The 23,192-nt window shown below is 35.6% G+C and overlaps 1 protein-coding gene across 2 annotated transcripts in view; it reads right to left on the reverse strand.

Annotated features, from left to right (window-relative positions):
* The window catches only part of LOC126248689 (plexin-A4), a 995,564-nt gene that overhangs the window by 14,910 nt on the left and 957,462 nt on the right, over positions 1-23,192 (reverse strand). For both annotated transcript variants that reach the window (XM_049949968.1, XM_049949967.1), the window contains 16 exons: positions 22,572-22,734; positions 22,013-22,221; positions 18,376-18,507; positions 17,966-18,167; positions 15,805-16,384; positions 15,387-15,552; positions 15,177-15,296; positions 14,856-15,098; positions 12,725-12,901; positions 12,243-12,492; positions 11,834-12,098; positions 9,646-9,783; positions 7,795-8,008; positions 7,153-7,336; positions 2,767-2,870; positions 464-652 (listed from right to left, as the gene is read on the reverse strand). In XM_049949968.1, the coding sequence (XP_049805925.1) occupies positions 464-652; positions 2,767-2,870; positions 7,153-7,336; positions 7,795-8,008; positions 9,646-9,783; positions 11,834-12,098; positions 12,243-12,492; positions 12,725-12,901; positions 14,856-15,098; positions 15,177-15,296; positions 15,387-15,552; positions 15,805-16,384; positions 17,966-18,167; positions 18,376-18,507; positions 22,013-22,221; positions 22,572-22,734 (3,336 nt within the window). The remainder of the gene's footprint in view (positions 1-463; positions 653-2,766; positions 2,871-7,152; positions 7,337-7,794; positions 8,009-9,645; positions 9,784-11,833; positions 12,099-12,242; positions 12,493-12,724; positions 12,902-14,855; positions 15,099-15,176; positions 15,297-15,386; positions 15,553-15,804; positions 16,385-17,965; positions 18,168-18,375; positions 18,508-22,012; positions 22,222-22,571; positions 22,735-23,192) is intronic.

Consider the following 23,192-nt stretch of genomic DNA (forward strand, 5'->3'; position numbering starts at 1 on the left):
TTGAACTTATAACTTCCTAATCTGAACATGGTTTTCCCTTAGTCACCCATGCCCTATTATGTCAATGGTGGGATGCTTGCCCATTTATCCCAAAAAAAGAACACAAAAACAATCCAGACACGCAGTATAGGCTTTAAAGATACATAATAAAACAGATTATTCCCATCATAACTGTAAATGTGGAATATATAGTTCTAATGTTAGGAAAGGGTGAGCAGTATTTTGATTAGGAATTTTTTGCATGTTAAAATGAGACAGGTATCTAAAAAACAGTGAAGTTACTTTATCTACCTGATGAGAAATTAATTTTTTCCCCAATTCACTTCAAGGATCACATCTGAATAGGCATAAAATATTATTAATATATGGGTACAAGAGGAGTATTTGGTACTACTAAGTAATAATGTTAAATATAAATTAAAACTGCCTAGAATATTTATGAACATTGCAGGCATAAACCTACCTTGACCCCTCCATCATGGTCATGATTCAATGGTGATGTTGCACGACTTAAAGGAGGACTGGCTGAACTGAATTTGGACAGATTAAGTGTCTCATATTTATGAGACTTGTCTGTCTTCTCAGAAAGAATAGACAGATTATATATGGACGATTGCTTTGAAACCAGACTCAGTGATGCACCATCAGGTACCTAGAACAAAAAGAAACACATTTTACATTGTTTGTAGAATACACTATGAATGATGAGAGAAATAGTGTCAATTAATTTTTTCTGGTATTCATAAACAAACATTTTATTCCTAATAAACATTTAAAAATGGCAGTGAAGCTGCAAAGAGAACCAAGTTTCATTTAATTACATGTTTCATGAATGATCTGTGCAATATATCACCATGATGATGAACTTCACAAACTATTGACATTACATAGTACTTCAGGATTTGGTTCCTTGCAAATTCCCTTCCAGTCCATGTCATTAGAATTATTTCTTAAATATTTGGTCCTGCTGTTTTACATTAATGTAACTGATCATTACAGAGATCTTCGAATGTTGCTATACCACATGATGTTTGACGCAAATGGCAGTGCATCATGTAGCACTTACATTCACTAGCATTATAACATTTATACATATGTGATGGTATTGTTGATCGGAGTAATAATATCTTTAGCCACATACGTTGCACAACTAATAACTGAAATAACATTTTAAAAGTCAAATAATGTTTATAGTTATTTTTTCCACACAGAAGTCTTTGAAATCAGCACACACTGTTAACTGCTTCTTTTTGGCTAAGAGACAACCCAACAAAGTTTGCCTATCAGGATCTAAACGCAGTTATGTTTGTAAGTTATATTATATATTATTTTAATCACCCCATAAGCACACACTTCTATGTGCAGACATCTGAAAAATCTGTTTCTTTCTTTCCAAATGTGTGGCCTTCAGTTATAAATGTGGCAACTCCTTAATTTTCTACAGTTCTAGACATATTGTCTAAAGGAACATCAGAAACCAAATATAATCTGATAATATTAAACAGTTTTCTTTTACTTTGGGACCAGCTTCAGTATTATGCCCTCACAAAATAATTTAGCTCCACTGAAGTAAAAGCATCACTGCAGAAAGTACCAAATGGATAATACGCATTTCAGGCAGTAAGTCATCATTTGACATGTATATAAAGTTGACACCTGATTTTTGTACTTTTTATTGTGATGCAGTTGCTTCAGTGCAAATTGAATTGTTTGATGATGGTCAAAACAATCTGGTTACACAGCAACAATAAAGTACATTATGGACTAAATTGTTATAAGACAAAAGGAGTGAGGGTTATACGTACTGCAGCAATATCGTATATTCTCTCTGAGTGACGAAGGAATAACACTTTTAAATGGTGCAAAATATTTGATCAGATGAACATCTGCAATTGAGGAACATATTAACAGAATAAAAAATCCACTTCAGTTACCATTAATCACTTTTTTTTTTTTGCATGACCAGTTTTAAAGCCTACGGCTTCATCTTCAGGTGCCACCAAATAGTTATGGAAATATATATGTGTGTGGATGTTGGGCCAGTCAGTTATGGGACATCACATCTACTTCAAACAAACACATGGGAGCATATGGTCAGAAACCGTGGTACCCATCTCAACAGCTCAGCATTCATGTTTCCGTTATTATTTGGGGGTATTGGAAGATAAAGCCTTATGCTTCAAAGCCAGTCATGTAACAAATAAGAAATTTCTGGTAGCTGATGTGGATGTTTTTATTCTATTAACTTACCAATAGTTAGAGTTTATTTATGGTGATTTATCACCAGAGGATACTGTAGTATGTGTATCTGAACAGAACAATGTACATAATTAGCAGAATTCATTAGCTGACATCATGTGTTTGGAGTTTCCTGTATGTTTCTGGATGTTTCTTTACAGGGAACATGTGGCTAGCAATACTATTCCAACAAATCCAACTAGGAAACCTGTCAATACATAGTATGAGAAAATAGCAGATTCCCTGCACACATAAGTAATCATCCTGTGTTCTTGTGTAACTTATTATTTTGAGACTTGTTCCACGAGCTGACAACTTACAAACAAAGAGCTCAAATATGAAAGCCTCAAATTTTATTAACACTACATCATCACTCCCTAGGAAAAAAAAGAAAAAAAAAACAAAGTCTTGACACAAAAACAGAAGTATTTCAAGAACTGTCTTTACAGAAACAGAGGGGAAACTAAATTTGCTGGAGAGATTTTCACTGTTTGTTTAATGATACAACTAGTCATAACAAACACCTACCCTGTAATGATTCAATGTATTCCTCTTCTTCCATTCCCCTTCTGTCTTTGTAGTACTATCTTCATCATACAATATCAGTCTTCCAGATGTGCCAGTCCTCCATTCTGAAATGAAGTCCATACATCATGTTCATTACAAATGTGATAACACAAAAAGAACTTGCCAGAAATCAAGAAACTTTTCAGTTCTGTTTATGAGCCTGCTAACATCTCAACACCTTCACTATTCAGTGAGTTGATACATTTACACCCAGATTATTTATGTATTAATTACAAAGCATTCTGCAATGACACTGTCAAGGAAGAACCAAACCACTCTCTTTTCAGTAACAAAAATCCTTACTTTAACAACACAGTTGTGATTGCTTAGAACTCTTGTGTGGGTTACAAAGCCAAGACCTAAGCTTGGCGTAGTTCTTAAAGTAGAGGAGGCATTATGCCATTGTTTGGTTTGACCTCACAGTGGCTAATGGTTCTATATGAGGTAGTACACTTTTGCCTTCCACTGAACAGAGAATTAGCTTACCTATTCAGTGATTTGGAGTATGAGGTGGGGAAAGGTGGGGGTAATGAGACAGGTAAGAAAGGGTGGAGGGTTGTTATAGCCCTAAACACAACACTGAAAGAAGATGTAACTAAATATATTTTGCACACACTTAAAAGCTCAATTAAAATGTCCACCACATGACTGAGGGGAAGAAAAAAGCAATACTCCCTTCTCCAGAAGACAGCACAAGATTTATAAAGAACCTATGAATATTCAAATTAAGTTCATGCTAAGCTGTATATTCAAATCTCTATTAAATCAGGAACATTTTGGTAACAGGTGCAAACATGATCAACTGCCTATACGATAAGTATTTAAGACCTAAAGTAGTACCAGAAGATGAATCAAAATGGGCCAAAATGCATCACACATTAATAAAAATAAAAATAAAAAAAAACATTTTGTGACTAAGAACACTCTTAGTTGCCTTCAATAGGAATTTTAAGATGCTTGAAAAGTCATGCATGCACTTATAACAATATACATACTGTAGAGGCCACACTATGGATTGTGACAGAGTATAAGTAATGAATCTAGTATCATTTGCCCTTTTTTATTTACTATATTAACAAATGATACAATCCACAAATGAGAGCTTCCATGTTCATTGATTTTGTTATGTTTACCACTATGGTCCTCCAATATTAACACAAGATTAGCCCTCTAAAATATAGCCACTTTGGCCAAGTGTAACGATTTCTCGCTGGTGTATAAAACAAGTAATATCTGATTTGTTTCTCGTTTGTGCATACTACATTGTTCGTACTTAAAGTATACTGATGAGCATTCTTGTTTCCCAGCATACTGCAACTGCATCAATCTTGAACCATAAACTAGAAAACTACAACTGTTATTTGGTTATTTGCATGTATTGTGAATAATGATGCCTCTATCAGACTTTTGTACAGCGTATTCACTTCTGTTAACATCTCATTAAGGACAAGACAGTGTGTTATATTTGTCAGGAAGCCATTCAGTATAGATGTGCAACTCTTAAGAGATTCTATCTACACACATCTTGTTTACTAAGCAATTGGGCAGAAGAAGATCAATGGCCTTCAGGAAGACAAGTAATCCGACATCAGTATGTGCCATTGTTTTTGTATAGCAATTAAGCTTGTTTTTAACTTAAAAAATCACTTATCTTCATATATGAAATTTTCACTTTTGTGCTGCGACTGAAATGTCTTCCGACTGCTACATGCACAATGCAACTTTTCTCTTTTGCACCGATGTGAGCGCACAGTCACCACCTAGATATGGGCTGCTTCAAGACACTTTCCTGAAATTATAAACTTCTGATTCCTTTGCACCCAGAACGGCCCAAGTTATATTTGTGTGTGTGTGTGTGTGTGTGTGTGTGTGTGTGTGTCTGTCTGTCTGTCCGTCCGTCCTTCAGGAGTGGTGTTTAGGATTTTAGGCCAAGTTTTATGATCTTCACTTCTGCTAACCTATCTTCAGGCTACAGAGAAAGGTCAAACAACAACTTTTATTATTCTGATTCTTTTTTTTTTTTTTTTCGTAAGCAATGTTATCACTAAAATTCACATACAAACAAGAGTTTGGTGAAAAATCTCATTTGATGAATGTATCATAATGCCATAAATGGCATCTCTGAAAAAATCTGTAGTGAGGCACTCCATCACACAGAAAAAGTATTATTATAATCACCAATTTTCCAATCATTATCTTGAAATTTCAAAACTGTGTGGCCTCATCAGTCTAATGTCACACAAAGTTCTGCCTTTATTAAACTTTCAGGATAGTACAGTACTGCAGTAAATGAAACAGGTAGCCAAAGTTGGAGATACACCAACTCAGATGCCTCAATAATTACGATTACTCTGCTAACTAATCTTGTTTCATTCAACACAGTGACCTGTGTAGATGCAAAAATACAACAAATACATAAAGAATTACTAAACAAATGATTAATGTTGATAAAACCATTCACTAAAAAATATTTGTTGTAAAGATAAAAGCTATATGGTGAAGTAGCAAGCTAATTTACAACAGAATGATTTTCTGTTTTCAATGGTTTTTGATAATGGAGTTTTATGTATCACCTTTACCTAAAAGTCAACTGACTGCTTTCCATCAAATGAATGGAGAATTAACTGGGACTTGAACAGTGATGGAAGGTGTACAATGACATTTATAAGCAAAAAAAGGCAATTACACAAATATTCCCACCAAATGAATGGAGAGAAACCATACAAAGGAGCACTAATACTAGATACATTGTGATGTGAGAAGATGCCACTTGAGGATTATAAAATGCCAAGACAGTAAGTAGCCTATACAAGACACAAGTCTCCTGTATATACCAACCACATACTTGAGATGAAGAGAAGACTGAAAGCAAATAAGATATTGATCATGGTATGGATAGTTACAACTAGAAAGATCATAAAGTCACAGTAATATTTGCTCCAAGAAAATACAGTGCTCAAAGTACGAACCATGTGTACTACAATAGTTAAAAGGTATACTCGTCGGTTAGAATAAAGGAACTAAATATTCAGTAGATGATGTTTCACAAGCAAGAGATCACTGAAGACAGATAACCAAAGCCTTTCCTGAAGTGTCAGTGCTTCTATTTCCATTTAATTTCTGTTTCTGGCTGTCTCTCATCCCTGACAAAGAAACAGGTTAAAAATTCTATTAGCAAGAATTTGATTTCTGAGTTATTTCTCCACTTTCATCTCTCACAGGAATTCTTTTCTTGCACTTCGGTGAGTCTACATTTGTGGCACATCCCAAATAATGTCAAAGTCCTTATATTTAATATGCTCCACCAACCAACCCCCACCCCCAACACACACACACACACACACACACACACACACACACACACACACACACACACACACACACACACGATTATTTATTAAAGGTCGCATAAAAAGATGTCCTGAAACAAATACTTGGTCAGTTATGAGCCATTCTGTCTTGCGATAGCTATCTGTCTGCTGAGTACACTTAATGAGGTACTTAATGTGGTTATCACTCATTCTTGTACGTCCTTCAGCTTTCATTTGTGAGGAATCATGCTCCTGTAATACTTGTTTGTTGTCAATTGGTACAGAACACATCAATGTCTTTAAAGGTCCCATAGCTCAAAATCTAAAGGATGAAGGCCAGATGAACCGGGGCACATTTTTGTCAGGTACTGTAACATGAGGATTGGAAATAACAACAGCACCATAGTGAGAAACAAACACAACCAGTAAGAAATGATTATGGAAAGGCAACAGAAAGAACACACACTCCACTGAGTACTGTCCATTCTTAAACAAGTAAAATGGCTCATATCTCAACAAGTATTTACTTCTGAACATATGTTTATAAGACCTTTTATCCACTGTTTTGACACTGCTATCTCCTGCAAGAATATGGGATACTTTCTTCTATAAAAACTCTGCATTTAACTGTCAGAACTAGTGTACAGCTTAAATGGACAAAACCATCACTAACCATAGAGCTTCCTAAGCATAAGCCTATTTTTACAGTAGTAAGCTCTTCTATTCATCTATCCTTTGAATCAGGTTGTTCAAACTATTACAAAATTACTATAACCAAATATGGAATTATAATAAGTGTATCGCAGCACCTTTCCATTTACAGTGTGTACTGTCATGAGTGTACATCACATTATATGCAAGAAAAAATCAGAGCGATAAAGAATCAAATATCAAACCTCTGGGTTTGGAGTCTGAATTTTGCAAAATACATTGACATACAAAGTTTGTAATTAGTTGCCAAGGCAAATACAACTTGATACTGGGCATTTAGGATTATATTATAAAGTAAAAAGACAGTGATTGTCATAAAATTTACCCAGATCCAGATCATCCTTCTTTGGTCTCTGGCTGTATGGCGTGGCACGGTAAATTGTGTCTAAGGATTTCTCTTTCACTTGAGAAATTGTATCACAGTCTAAGACCTTAACAGGTACATTTTCAGTATTTGGATCAAGTCCTCCAACAAATACTGCTTGTTGTGAAATGGACACATACACAGTCTGGGAAAGATAACAACAAACAAATGGCTTGTTAAAGCATATCTTTTAAGTACATAATAATGTAAAATTCTAAGAATTGTGTGAATTCTGAAGTAACAGTAATAAAAAATTTAAAAGTGTGTCCTCTGTAGTGTATCTTACAGTAATAATATTAGAAATACCCCTGCATGTCAAATGTAATGTTCATATACCCCATTTCCAAGAAATTGAGCATAGTTTTTACTGTCACACTCTGACACTATTTAGCATTCCACAGCTTACTAAGCAGACACACACACATAGACAGAAAAGATTTTCAACTGTAACATCATAAAAATTATACATACATAACTTGAATGCACTGATCATTATAGGATGTAAACTTAAACAGTACATTTGTTGATGTGTTTGCAGAACATTGACAATAGTAATAAATACAAAAATATGTAATTATGCTAAGGTGTTCACGAAACTCTTACCATAGGTTTGAAGTCAATAGACTGCCGTATAAGTTTCTCTTCACTTAAAGAATATCTAGCTTCTGATGTTATGGCATCAACAGGTCCCTTATCCACTTGCTGTTTCATTGCCCGAAATAGCATGAAAAGAGGTTCCCCAGCACACTCACGCAAAAACTTGTATAAGAGGAAAGTAAACCATGCTGACAGCATCTTTTCTGCTACACTTTCAGTCCTAAAATACAAACCCAACAGAATACATCAGTTTGCATGTAAGTTATATACAGCACTTACAACCTACTAAACGTCACTGACATTTGCTAATATATACAGATGTAAAACTTAAGTTTTGTTCAAATGTGTGTCTATGTGTGTGGAGAGTGGGAGACAATATATATAAGGGGAAAGGATGTAAAATATAATATGCTCTACATTCTATGCTACTTCTTTAATGCTCGTAAGTGTGCCTTCTAGTTTCCTGACAGCCATATGAATAATTGGAATGAAACCACCCTTCAATCTCCTTTCTTCTCTCTCCACCATTCATCTCTAATTTTATTGCCCATAAAAGTTTCTATCTCAACCCAAACCTTCCTTACCTAACAAAGGACTCTGTAGGTCTAGTAACTTTGTTTCAGCATCTTTCTGTTTTCATTTGTATGTTTGTCTACAAGCTCCTCAGGTTCGGATGTTTGATTTATGTCTTGTGTGCTGTAGACCTCTGCCCTGTTTTACAATTCCTACTACAACACTCTTTTAGTAATTCCATCTGATATGCGAAGACATGCCTATTGATACGATGAAACTGGTCATTGCAGAAATTTTAGATTTTCAAATATTATAATTTCCTTATGTAAAGAATCAGATACAAGAGGCACAGTATTTCAAATTTCAATATTTTCCTGGTTCACCAAATTTCAATCGTGTTCTTCTTCTTCTGGTTCCTATCCATTCCGGATGTTGGCAACCATCTTGGCAGTGCTTTTCCTGTCACTTGCAGCTCTAAATAGCTCTGTAGATGTTTTAGAGGTCCAAGTTCTGATGTTCTTAAGCCAGGATATTCTTCTCTGGCCAATGCTTCTCTTCCCTGGTATTTTTCCTTGCTGGATGGTCTGGAAGAAATAGTATCTGTTGTTGTTCTGCATGATGGGTCCCAGGTACTGGATCTTTTTTGCTTTCACAGTCGCAAGTACTTTTTTCTCTTCCTTCATTCTTTGTAGAACCTCAATATTTGTGACATGCACTGTCCATGTTATTCTTAACATTCTCCTGTACAGCCACATCTCAAAAGCCTCCAGCCACATACCCAACAATTCTGTCAGAGTCCATGTTTCAACACCATAGAAGCATTATAGAAGTCTGATCTTCGTCGTCACTGCTAAGCCACAATTCTTGAAAAGGTTAGCCATCTTATTAAAGACAGCCCTGGCTTTTCCAATTCGAGTGCTCACATCATCAGAAAGATCACACTGGTCATTTACTGTAGTGCCAAGGTACGTTTATTTATGTACTTGCTCTATGTGATTTTGGCCACCTTAATGTGACATGCAGAGACTGTTTTTACTGATTATCATTTATTTCGTTTTTTGAGGGTTGACATCTAGACCATATTCAGAGCTTTTGTGTGCAAGTTTATTGACAAGGTACTGCAAACTATCTTCACTATCAGAAAATATTACTGTGTCATCATCATATCGGATGTTGTTGATATGTTGAAAATCAGTGGGGATAATATACAACCCTGCCTTACACATATACACACAAGAGCTCTAGAAAGTGTATTTAAATCATCACTGACATACTGCATATCTCCATAAAGTATTTGTTTGTTATTCCCATTGATGATTTACATAATGTTTTCAAGAAACTCACCTTCTGAGCAGTAACTTTGGATGGCTCTTTCCTTCCATGCACTTCTCAATAAGTTCTGCCAGCAAGGTTTTCAAAATATCAGTACAGTATTCCATTTTGCTTTGTAAAGTAACCATTATCAATGATGCAACATTTACTCTGAAAAACACAAGCAGCAGAATCAAAAAAACTGTATATACAATGGTGATAACATGAAATAGTGATAGACATTTCACTTTGTTTATATTTCATTTCAAGATCACTTTAACTGCCATCTTTTTACTGTATTATTAAAATTTTAGAATATAACTATTTTGATAGGGAAATCAACTAATGTCATTTTTCAGCATGAAATTCAAGTCTGAAGTTACAAATTCCATTATTTGTCAAACAAATGTTCTTCGTGCCATCTGTCTGGAAAAGACTAGTCTAGAATGAAACATCAACCAAATACACAAAAATAATATTTCTTTATACAAATGAATCTCAAACTCATTATATCAAGACGTTCCCCTGTCCAGAGACACAAATGTAAATAGAAATTCAAAAGGTTGTCATGTAATTCCATGAATTCTTTGGTAAACTGTGTGTTTAGCGTTTATGCAAACATGTTTTGTGAGATGCTAGTAATATAAAATAATTACTTTTACTGAATTCCATTTGTTCTCTCAGCCACTTACTTTCTGATCAAAGACTAAAAATAAAGATTTCTGTTTCATAGTTTGCCATCAGTAAGTCTTGTGAGGGTTTCTCCAACAAAATTTTGGTCTTTGTTTTATTCAAGATGATCCTTCTTAAAATATGAACAATCTGACTTTACCAACATATTGATATTTAGGTAACGAAAGGAGTAAAGGTAAGCAGTTGTGATATAGTTGAGACATTGAGCAGTAAACAGGCACATAAGAAAATGACTGAAAATATTTATGAACTTCAGGACAATTTCCACCGTCAGAGCCATTCACTATATAACATACATGCAGATACATGGCTAGATCGTCCTGGCCAAATACAATGCCCTGACAATGCAACTTATTGATAGTCTTTACATACAGTCAATATAAAGGGCTTTTGAACAAATAAACTATGTTTCTAACTCTTTATTACTTGTCGCACACCCAGCTGGTGTTAAGAAAATTTCGTAACATATTTTGTCTTCATGTAACCAATTTAATCTTTTGTGAGTGTGCATGTGTGGTGGCAGTAACTGAGTGGCAGAAGAGTATTGGGAGGGGGAGGCGAAGGAGGGGCATTAAGGCAAGTTTACATGTGTCGGATGATCTAAAAACGAGCACCCGCAAAATGAGAAGACAAATGAAAGAAGGTACAAATGTTGCCATCTAGTTTTAGAAAATAACAAATTAATTTATTTCCCAGTGGTGCATCCTGAAGATCATACATGACATTCCAACAGAGGGGAAAAAAAGTATACTTGTCACTGTGAAAAATAATATAATCATCACTACAGTGTTACTATTAGACTTCGGCAGAAAAAGTTGCTATTTACATGACACATACACAAAGAGTGGAGGCAAAGTTTCTAGCTTTCAATAACAGAGGTTACTTCATCTACTAACTGATATGACCGGCTGGGAGTGTCAGGCTATTCAGGGTTTAAGTGTTAGGTCAGCCAGGACATCCCAAGTGAAGGATGACACTTTTGATATCTCTCTTACACTTTTTTTGTCTTTTGTATCATACAAAGGAACATCTCATTCTGAAAAATCAATATTTTTATCACACTTTTTTGCACATATCTCTCAATACTTGGTAAACTGAAGCTGTTTTATAATACAGTAATCCATTAGGTGCATATGATGTTTTAAACACAGAAAATGTCATAAACAGCTAGCCATAAAATACTGTAACCAACAATAAACTAGTCAAAATTAACACTGCCAAAATAGCTTCTCACAATATTCCCTTCAGCTCAATGAGTATAATTTAGAGTTCTGAAATCTGAAAAGTGATCATCTCTTGGATAAGTAGGTATGTCACACAGCTTGTTCTGCCCTGAAAACTAACAATGTAATATTTTCTCTACATACAACGACCACAATGACAACAACAAAAACCTCCACCATACTACTACCACCACCACCACCACCACCACAACCACCAGAACAACATTGAAGTTTTGCACTATACCATAAATATACTGTTGATGCAGCAATTATTAAATAAACTAAGATTATGGTATGTAACTCACCTGTCCCTCATTGAGAAGTATCGATTGCTTTCCAGTGTCCTAATGAAAAGTAACAGGAATGTTTTATTCATTATAAGCTGACCAAACAATCTAAGACCCTTTTCTTTTCGTAATAACTCTGGCCGTTCCCACTGCAAGACAGCATGGTCATCCATATTAGGGAATAATATTTTCATTGCATATGTTCGATAGTCCAGGAATGGAATACCACCAGATGTTAGATCACCTGTGAGGTCAGTCATCTCTGTCTGCAGCTCGGCAAATGCTGTTAGGAAGCAAAATTATCTTTCTTTATGCAGTCAGATTAACTTTTTCTCATGGCACTTCCTTTACATATTATGTTGAGTATAAAGTCAAAACAATAATAGCTTGCACATATCCAAATTAATGACCACATTAAGTATCATACCTTCTTTGCATTCTGCTGCAACACGAAGTTCTAGAATATCCATCTGCTCTTGCATGTTTTTCAGTACACGATTACTTTCAGTTGATTTACGGCGATACGCAATTAAAAATCCAATAAAAACAAGAGACAATACAACAATAGCAATAATTATTCCTAACAAAGCTGGTTTTGATAGTGGACCATTAATAGCACTCGGAGAAGCATAGCTCAATTTTCCAATAACGTATTTGAGTTTACCACCAACAATTACCTGAAAATAAAAAAAGAATCAATGGTATTAACAATGCTTTGGATTACTAAATGTAGTTTGATCATACAAGTGGTTAACTGTCACTAAAAGGTATGAAAATTAGTATACATGACATGGTATATATGACATGAAAAGGAAGTTTTCAAGAGACTTTTGTGAAATGTGGTTGCAAAACACATGAACTTTTTTCTGCCAGCAACAAAGCAATGTATTAATATGGAAACAAACTAACCACTACTTCAGGTAACTCTTGTGTGTTTGGGCGGCCATCATCATCCAGTGCTGGTGGCTGAGTAACTGGAGGCCTACAAGTCAACTGCTGACGAGAAAGTGAAGTTACATTACAAAAACTTTTGCCTATTTGGACCACAACATCAGATTCTTGGCAGGCTCTGTCCAAATGTTGACCCTATGTAAACAGAAAAAATTAATCACAAAGTCTGTAAAATAAAATTAAAATTGAAAAAAAAAAAGACATGAAACTGCTTCCACCTTTGTCAAATGTTTCACAGGCATTACATGGAAAAACAAAGACTTTTTTGGTATATTTGCTAGTAAATGAATAAGTCTGCAACAAAGAGATCATCCAGAATTCATATAATCTCTGAAACATACAGGATAGTCAGAAACAGTCCGTAAAGCTTGCACCTGTCTTGAATAATTGTTATGAAAAAAAAAACATCTATACATTGTGCTGTTTCTAAGTTATTTAGCATTGAAGTGGCCACGTCACTGTGCATGCAAATTCAAGCAGCCTATCAGATACAATTAATATCAATTGTTCTCATAGCATAGATGATACCACATGAGACTGCTCAGCCTTTGGCTCCACTTCAGTCCTTACTATCAGCCCATGTCCAATTTTTGTATCACTCTCTAGTTTGGTTTTAAAAATATATTTGGCAACACCATCTCTTACCAAAAAAAATGGTTCAAATGGCTCTGAGCACTATGGGACTCAACTGCTGTGGTCATCAGTCCCCTAGAACTTAGAACTACTTAAACCTAACTAACCTAAGGACATCACACACATCCATGCCCGAGGCGGGATTCGAACCTGCGACCGTAGCAGTCGCACGGTTCCGGACTGCGCGCCTAGAACCGCGAGACCACCGCGGCCGGCCATCTCTTACAGGCCTCTTGAATTTGCGCATGCAATGGACTGATTGACTAACTTCTGTGCTAATTAACTTGGAAACAGTACATCATTTCAAATTTTTTTTCCTTAACAATTTTTTCTAAGCACACCCTACCCTGCAACACCCTTACAAGCTTTTCACACTGTTTATGACCACACTGTATTTTACTGTGATAACAGTTAAGTTATGGAGGAGCTGGTGCTTCACGAATTCAGAAGCTCTACATCTAGTGTTATTCTCAATGAAATTATGTATTGTTATAGAATATGCATTGGAGCTTTCATGAAAATAGTAAGAATTATTTATTCTGTGACAGGCGCATAATGGATGCCAGTGGCAGAACTCACTACAGGTATGATACAAGGGTTTTTTTATTATTTTTTATAGAGCTGGGTAAAATTAAACAAAACATTTCTGCAAATTTGTCACACTACATTATGAAAATCATATGTGGATATATACAGTTTCTGATTAACTGACTATCTAATTTTGATCTCTGTCAGAAAGCTTCAGTCTATTTATTCAAGGATGATGCCAAAGAGTTTGCGTCTTTGTTGCTTCATTGTGAGTATTAAATGTCAAGAGACACAATTTTACCCACAATAACAATACTTGTTGCACTGACAGAGATTTACCTTTCCATCTTATTGAAAGTGCATACTAAGATCCACTTCCTAAAATCAATTTTGACACCTACGTCAATTGAAATCTGCATCACACACATAAAATATGCATTTTTTAAAAAAATGGTTGTGCTTTGTTTATACTAAGATCCACTTCCTAAAATCAATTTTGACACCTACGTCAATTGAAATCTGCATCACACACATAAAATATGCATTTTTTAAAAAAATGGTTGTGCTTTGTTTATACTAAGATCCACTTCCTAAAATCAATTTTGACACCTACGTCAATTGAAATCTGCATCACACACATAAAATATGCATTTTTTAAAAAAATGGTTGTGCTTTGTTTATTTCTAAACTATCTCCATTATACAAAATAAATTTAATTCTGCCCATATTTGTGGGTTTTTTTCATTACATAAAATTATTTATGATAAAAATTGAGCCTAAACTATGTTAATGCAAAAATATTAACATGTAGAACACTTATTGCTAATTATTTAATAGGTGATATCAAATATATTCTTCTAGACTGAAGTTAACAAGAAGTCAAATTTGCAAATCCAAAACATTTAACAGAGTACAAGAATATACTTACATTGATTGTCAAGTAATCACTCTTGTAGTACTTCACTTCCTCGTCAAATGGTTCATAAATTGGATTGGGATACAATAAGAAATGACTGTATCCAGGCTTTACTGAAAGGTTACGAACACCAGTTACATTATCCATCAGAAAGCCATATTCTAGAGTGAGAGGGTGTTCTGCATCCGGTTCACTGGTTATTTCAATCGTTGGTGATGAGCATGCCATATTTGAGTTGCTTTGCACAATACATTTCTGTTAAATAATATCATCAAAAAGTTAGAACACAGTAAAGAATTGATGGAAACAGAAAGCAATAAAATGAATACCTACACTCTCAAACATTTTGTCACCATAATAGACATACATCTGTGGATTCTGTATGTAAGCTAGGTTCTTCCCAGATACTGATATTCTTATGCCTCCGGCTGGAATGCCCTTGGGAATTTTGATCTGGAATACAAATATTTAACATTCGTTAGCATTCACGAACATTCTGCACTGCCATCTGTGCACAGTAATGTGATCTCAAGCAGCACCTACCTGTCCTGCAACACCAGATTCAACACTTTCAATAGTAGGGTCTTCCACATACTCAAACAGTTCTTTGTCAAAAATTCTGTCGCCCTTGTCAAATTTCATTCGCAATTTCCCACTTCTCTGCCTATCTGATGTGCTTGTAATACACAGTGCTTCATCTGGCTTTGTCCTAAGAACAACAAGAACTTATGTTAGCTATCATTAGTACTACAAGGCACCAGTTAACATCCACAGTTCATAAAAATACTTGACTAACAAAAGTAAAATGTTGTATATGTGACAACACAGCGTATTACTACTGTACACCAACAGTAATATCAGCTTTCGCAAATGCTACAACTGACAATAAAGTCACTTCTCCACAATGTAACAATATTCAGCAATATACTTCAACACATTCAAAGTTATAATTAATACGTACTCAGTTATTTCACATGGCAAATCATCAATAAAAGCCAAGATTCGGCTTCCAGCATTCATGAAGCGGCCAGATATCTTCAGCACTGTACCACCAGACCGTGGACCATATTTTGGTGTAATAGCTTCTATCAAAGGATCCACAAATTCATAATTGTGTTTTGATTCTCCACGAAAGTCCTCAACCCTCACAATAACTGGACCACGCCTTGGCTCATTTGTCCCTGGACCATCCACGCGACACACAATCTGCTTTGTCTTTATGTATAACTGCTCATAAGGTTCACACTGAATTCCAGCTACACTCACACCACCGTATATATCTGAAAATGTCTTTCCCAAGTTTATTCCATAGATGGTTATATTTGTTCCACCTTCCCAGGGACCCAGCTGTGGTTCAAAATCTGTTACTTCAGGATTTGGGCAGGTCTGATTGCGATTCAACCAGACACCAGATCCTTGGTCACATTGCTCTTTTACTTCACAGCGATCTGATACTTGGCACCACCCACAACCGTACTTCTCTGCCAATGCTAGGCACATACCACAGTTGTCTGCCATGTCACGACATCGGTAGATAACCACTGGAAAAAATTAAAATCAGAACTGTGATTAGAAAGATGACGTAAGATTATTGAACAAACTCTGCAAAGACTATATTTCTTAATGATGAATCATAGTAGCTTAACATGAATAGGAAAAGGAGTAAAGCTAATGACTCACCAAATAGTTCAGTAGTTGAGCAGTCAGCAGGCACATAAAATGAGACTGAAATCATTGGTAAGCTTTTGGACTAGTACTTTCCTGAAAACTAACATTGCCCAAAGGCTTAGTGATGAAAACTTAGCAATGATTTCAGTCCAGTATGTGTACCTGTTGACTGCTCAGATATAAGTTGAGTGGTTAATTTTACTCCACATAGAACTTTCCAGTATTGTTTTAGTACTGAAAGATAGTTAGATTAAAGAAAAATAAATGTAAGTAAAACTACAACTGCTAATAAAAAGGATGTGCTGTGAATTAGTATGCAACATGAAGTTTTGTTTTTTGTGAGTTCCACCTTAATGACCAGCATTTCAAAACTTTGTGGATTGGATAAAGCATTTTCTCTTTTCTTTGTCTCTCATGTCAGACTGATGATCAATGGTCTATTTCAAACTGTACATTGCAGTACAGTACTTTACAATCAGCTTTTGCACAACAATTCTGTATTATGAAAAGGAATAGACCACGATTTCACTGCCTGTGTTTTCCCAACCCATCATTTTGTATCTGTCCCTCAAAGCACAGATTCAACCTTAATCTTTAAAGCATACCTGTCTTCTGTCAGCTGACTAGATTTAATATTGACCTTTCTCACTACTTCCTCATTTCTTTATCTTTTCTCTGATCATCTGTGAGAACCTTTCCTTCACCTCATTCTTTGTCTCCACAGAAACTGCTCTATTTCATTATTTTCTCTACTTTCAATACCTCAACATAAAATCTGCAGTTTTTATTTATTTCTTACCATATTTGCAACTGATAGTGATTTTAATTAGTTTTATCATCTTTAGCTTCTTCTCTTTCTTCATTTTTTTCAATGTACTACTAATTTTCTCCACAATCACCTCATTGAAACTCCCGCATCGGTTATCGTTTCTGCAGCACTCTCTTTTTCCACATAATAAAAACGCTGTGTGAGCATATATAATTTCTCTGATGTAAAGAAAATCATCTACAGTTGTTTACACTGTTTACCTTCTACACCGAGCCTAATTTCCCTTCTTAAACTTAAAAGTTTGAGTGATCTGGCCTCAGTTTCAGTGCCTTCAAGTGTCTTTTTGTGTCCTTTTTTTTTCTTCTAATCCCATAAAAAAATACTGCTTTCAAAAGCTCGATATAAACTGTGAATTTTTAGTCTTCCCTATCACAATCCTCACGTTTTTTTAAATGTATTTCATTTACCTTTTTTACAATAATAATTTGTTTGGTTATATAATATCCATTAGTAACTCAATATATTGAAGTTTTCTTTTTTTCAGTTCTGTCTCAGGCCTTACATTCAGAGTGTTGACAGTTAATGTTTTCTTGGCTAAGTCTTATATTTCACTCACAAATAATATTTAACATGCAAAAATGTTTGTTGGATTTTAGTAGCTGTAAATTACAAATGACAAACTTACCATGTATATTGTCAGGATTGTCCAGTGGCTTTGAGCCTCCCCAAATAACAGCAAATGTGGCGGTTATATTTGGAGCCCGTGATGTATATGAAAATTCCATCATATCACAGTATATGGTGTCACCTAGCAGCTGAGCGTTCACACTTGTCACACGGCCTTCAATGTTGAATTGACACATAAAGCGGGTCTGCACAATAAATTGCTGTAAACAGCCACATGCAAATCAATAATTATAAAATAAAAACAAATATACCTACATATAAAATATTATTATGAAAAGCCAAGTAAAACTTGAAAGTACAAAGAAAAATCATACATAATCACAGTTAGTTTTCAGGTAATAATTCTTTAACGACTCTGGAAGTATCATTGGAAGTCATGAAACTACTACAAAACAAAGTATTCCTTACCCCAATAATATGAACTTTGACTCTTATGCTTTTCTTGATACCAGATGATACAAGAATTTCTGTGGACCCACCAGCAGTAGCATTAATTGTGGGACAGAAGCCAGGACCACTTCGGTAGCTTGGACCAATTCGCTGCAATTTTAATGTGTACAGTTAACTCACAGACATGAATCTACATTCAGTTTATTGCACCTTAGGGCCATAATTAATAATGAAGTAGCTATGCATATCTGTTTGTGGCTGTTTCTTTATACGTAAATTTATTTATATGCAGGAGGGTATATTCACAACTATATTAGAAATTACTCTGATGTAAAAAAAAAATATAGAAACAGACTATTTCAATACCATTTTGTCATGTAAATCCTTAACAGTACAAACTCAAAAACCACATATTTTATAACTACGCATACTTTTCATTTATTTGACAAGATTAAATTCTTTCACATTGTCATACATTATGTATATAAAAACAGAAATGCAAGACATTTTGGAATACCACATGCTATAGTACAGCTGCCTTGATGATGACAATAATGATGATGATGATGATGTGGATATGACGATATTTGCACGAGTTCTTTAGCACCTATACTAAAATATAAGGAGATGAGTGTGGTAAAGGAGACACACATTAAAATTTTACACTTGCAGCATAGAAAATGTGGATGGACACCACGGAACTATAATTGGATGAGCCAGTTATGTTCTGCAGCACACAATAACCTACGATCTAAAAGTCTAGGTAGAACTCTAAATAGTTCACAAAATTTTAAAAGTTTTACCACAGTTTTCTTATAATCATTTAAAAGAGAGGGAATGTCCCTGCTAAAACTTTCTTTTACCATCTTTTCAAAACGTAAAGTGAATTATGTTGCATAAAATAATTTATACACCACAAGCACCATAGACTTAGCAGGTGGGTGGGGAAGAGAGGGGAGGGGAGGCTGGGGGGAGGGGGAGGGGGCAGAACAATGGACAGTGCCTGATTACAAAGCAAGCCAGGGCAACTTTGTTCCATCAGATTTACTAGTATAAGGCGTGCTGTCGCTAAACAGCTTCAGCTCTCTGACTTAACAGAGAGCTGGCAGCCTGCAGGGAAATGGTACATTGCAGTTTCACTTGGCTACTGTATCAGTTTGCTTATTTCTCCAGCCTCCATTGTGTCCTGGTACCCAGCAGAATGAGACATGGTTGTCCTGTTAGTATAATACAAGTGTACCCTATACATTCTAAAATATTTCCTTTGATGGGTTCATTTGTTGTATTACCTGTAACACAGTAGGGAAATTGGAGCTGGTGTGAAATTTCTTACTGTGATGCTGCCTCATATGCAAGAGCATGCTACAATATGCAAGAGCACGCTACAGCAAAATCATGGAGAATAAGTAAGACATTTTGAAATAAAGTCTTAAAAGTTACATGAAGAGTGCATTCTTTTTCGGACTTCGTCAAATCTAAAATAAATCTGGGCCTCTAGAGAAGCAAAGGATGTGCTCCATTCTAATCTTGGCATAATACATTGATACGGACTACATCCACAGTAAAAGGCAATCCTTTGCACAGATTCTGAAGTGCCTCATTGCTCACAGCTGTTCCTCAAGTGGGCAAGAAACAGTATGGTATGAAGGTGTCTGTGCATGGATAGTGTGTTATAGTTTTTCTAAACTGTGAGGAGTCAATACCTTTAGTTATGTGTTGACTCATTGGCCTCTGTACATAACCTGGGAACAAGGCTGGCCCCGAAAGCCACTGTGAGCATGATATTACCTAATAGTAGAATGCATTTACATTCTTAAGTAAAACTGTTCATCAGACCTACAGACTCAATTCAACGAAGATTGCATAATGACTCTGTAAAGCTAGGGGACAGAGAGACTCTGTCTATTCCCCATGAACTTTGACTATCACTTACACAAAGCTTCTAAGAACTTTACATTTAGGCCCTGAGATATGGCTATCAACTAAGCTTAAATACAAACATAATGCACAGCAAAATCACAAATTATTTAAAATTTAGAACAGTGTCTCTCATCAACAGCCGAGGGAAGTTAAAAACTAGTTGTGATAAATTAAGGATAACACAAATGAATTTCTCATTTGAGAAATTCAAACCTTATTCTACATCCATTCTTTCAACTCCTTAATTGTTAGATGCAGCTGAAATGTTATTACGGTGAAGCTAGAGAAAGGAAAGAAGACAGAGAAATAGTCTAAAAATAAAGAAAACTGGGCAGGTCTTATTCCTGTGGATGCTGTAGTGTTAATAGAAACAACAAAAACAGTACCACTTAAAACATAAGATTCACTGACACCTTTTTCTAGCCCAAAGTGATCATATATGACACTGTAAATGCAACAATAAAAATAATGGGAGCCAGTTATATTAACACTATGACAACTACCCTACATATTTAGTCATACCCAAGCTTTAAATATAGAATTAAAATAATACTTCTCTGTGAATTAGGAAATTTTCTGTCATTCATGAAAAGTTAAAAAGCATAAACAGGAGTTTTTTAATCTGTACCAATATGCTGTAATGGATCCAGCTACAGCCAGGTAAGTCACAGACAACTCAGAGTCCATATCCCACATGGAGAAGGGGCAGCTGTATTCTTCATCCTTGGTGGAACAAAAGTCACTACCACTACTGCCTATCCAAGCAACTCTTAGCATATTAGTTGGTTGAATCACTGGCAAAGATTAGCAATAGTATGTACAGAAGCAGTTCGTATGTTTCAGTAACTGTCACAGTTTGAGAGCCAACATTGGCCTTTGGAGCACAATATTTCATTGATGAAATGAAAGTTGGCAGCTGAGCGGCCTTGACTGCCTTTTGCACATCAGAGTGTGGGATGCATTGAGTAACCTCTATCTCCTGTAACTTTTTCTCATTGATGAATATCTGACATACCCTACTCAAAATTGGATGTCTTAGAGAGCAATTAAAAGGAAGAAAGGAGAGATTATGATTTAACATACCATCAATGATGATATCTACACAGACAGAGCACAAGCTCATCCATTTGTCTTGAACAGGAAACTTAAATCTGGATGGCTGGACCAGATCTGTACAGTCATTCTCCTACATGTGAGTCCATTGTCTTACCACAACACAACCTTACTCATTCACAGCAACACTGGCACCCTAGCACAAGGAATATTTGTTCTGTGGGCAGTCAAAATGCCTCTTTCACATGTCATGTGCAACAGCACACTGTGTTAGATATATAAGGCTCTACTTTCAGATAGATTCTTGCAGCTTGTCTCTCATTTATCCTTACTTGGAGTCTTTGTGAATTTACTAGTTACTACCTTCATACTATTTCCCTCACCAGCTAACCTATTGTCTTCCCATTCCTGTTGCAGCTCTGTGTAATCCATGTGAACTATGTACCTGCAGTTGACTATGCAATTACTACAATTTACAGCAGTATATGGCACATTTAACATGGGATTCTGCATGTAGTAGCTTTCACTATACAGAATTATAGTTTAAAAAACTATTAATATATGCTGGAGAGTTGTTAAGTAACATATTTGGTCAACTATAATGTCTGCATAACAATAACAGTTACTAGTAATAAAGCCCAAGATGAGCTGTCTCCTATACAAACAAGAGAGAATTACTTACACTGACACCAGTTACTAGGATGTCATTGCGGCAGTTTTCTGCAGTGTCATGTGTGCAGCGATGGCCATCTACGCACCAATCACAAGGGAATGATGATGAAACACATTGTGTGCACGAGCTGTATGTGTTGCAGTCAAAAAACGTGAAGTTGGTTGCAACAAAATCTGGTCCAGATGTCATTCGTACAGATAGTTTTGCTGTGAAATGATCTGAAAAGATTTGACTATTTAGCACAAGTGTAATGATTCTTATGATAAAACTTTCATTTAGCAATGACATCAACATGATCAATGGTGGGTGATGTCAAACAACCTGTCAATGTTATTCTTATATACAGATGTCGTCATTTAAAATTATGCAACTTCTGGAAAAAATCTCAAAAGGAAAAGACATTAAATTTTACATAGTTTGATCAAATGGTTACAAAAATAAAATAGTGGTCAGAATAGCTGTTCTTAACCAGAAAATGTGTCTCTACCACAAAATAAGAAATACAATGAACTACATGCTAAGGAAATGAGAGAGAATTAGCCAACTGTAAAGCATGCTTTGTACTTACGTTGTCCCTGAGGTATTGAAGGAAGAAGATCTGTCCTTGGTGTTGTGCAGTTCACACCATAAGGTTTACGAGTTGCATTTGTTATTAGTGTCTTATCCAGTGCAGTGAATGCACACAGGAACTGGCCAGAAAGTGTTGGCAGGTTTTCAATTACGAGTTCCAGCTGCAATGAAGAAGTCAAGTCTTAGATCTTGGCCTTAAAGTGACTTCAGTTAACATTGAAGGTTTATCTGCAAATAAAGAACTTTTACTCTCTGACATGTGCAGGAAACACAAATGTGATATTTTAATCTTACAGGAAACACATAGAGGACCCACTAGCCATAGACCAACAATCAAAGGCATGATATTAGCTTCAGAAAGACAGCATGAACAATATGGGAGTGCAATATTCACAAAGCCTAGTCTTATGGTTCAAGCAGTGGTGATGACACATATAGATAACATAGAAATTTTAACAATTGAATTGAAGACATGCACAGTGACCTCCATCGACAAGCCACCTGGGGTAGATTTCAGATTCAGCGAACCAAGTAACTTTCGAAAACAGTCAATCACAATCATAATCAGAGATTTCAATAGTCACAGCACTACACTGTGCTACCAAGAGACAGATTCCAA

Source organism: Schistocerca nitens, chromosome 3, assembly GCF_023898315.1.
Source record: "Schistocerca nitens isolate TAMUIC-IGC-003100 chromosome 3, iqSchNite1.1, whole genome shotgun sequence".
NCBI classification, from domain to species: domain Eukaryota; kingdom Metazoa; phylum Arthropoda; class Insecta; order Orthoptera; family Acrididae; genus Schistocerca; species Schistocerca nitens.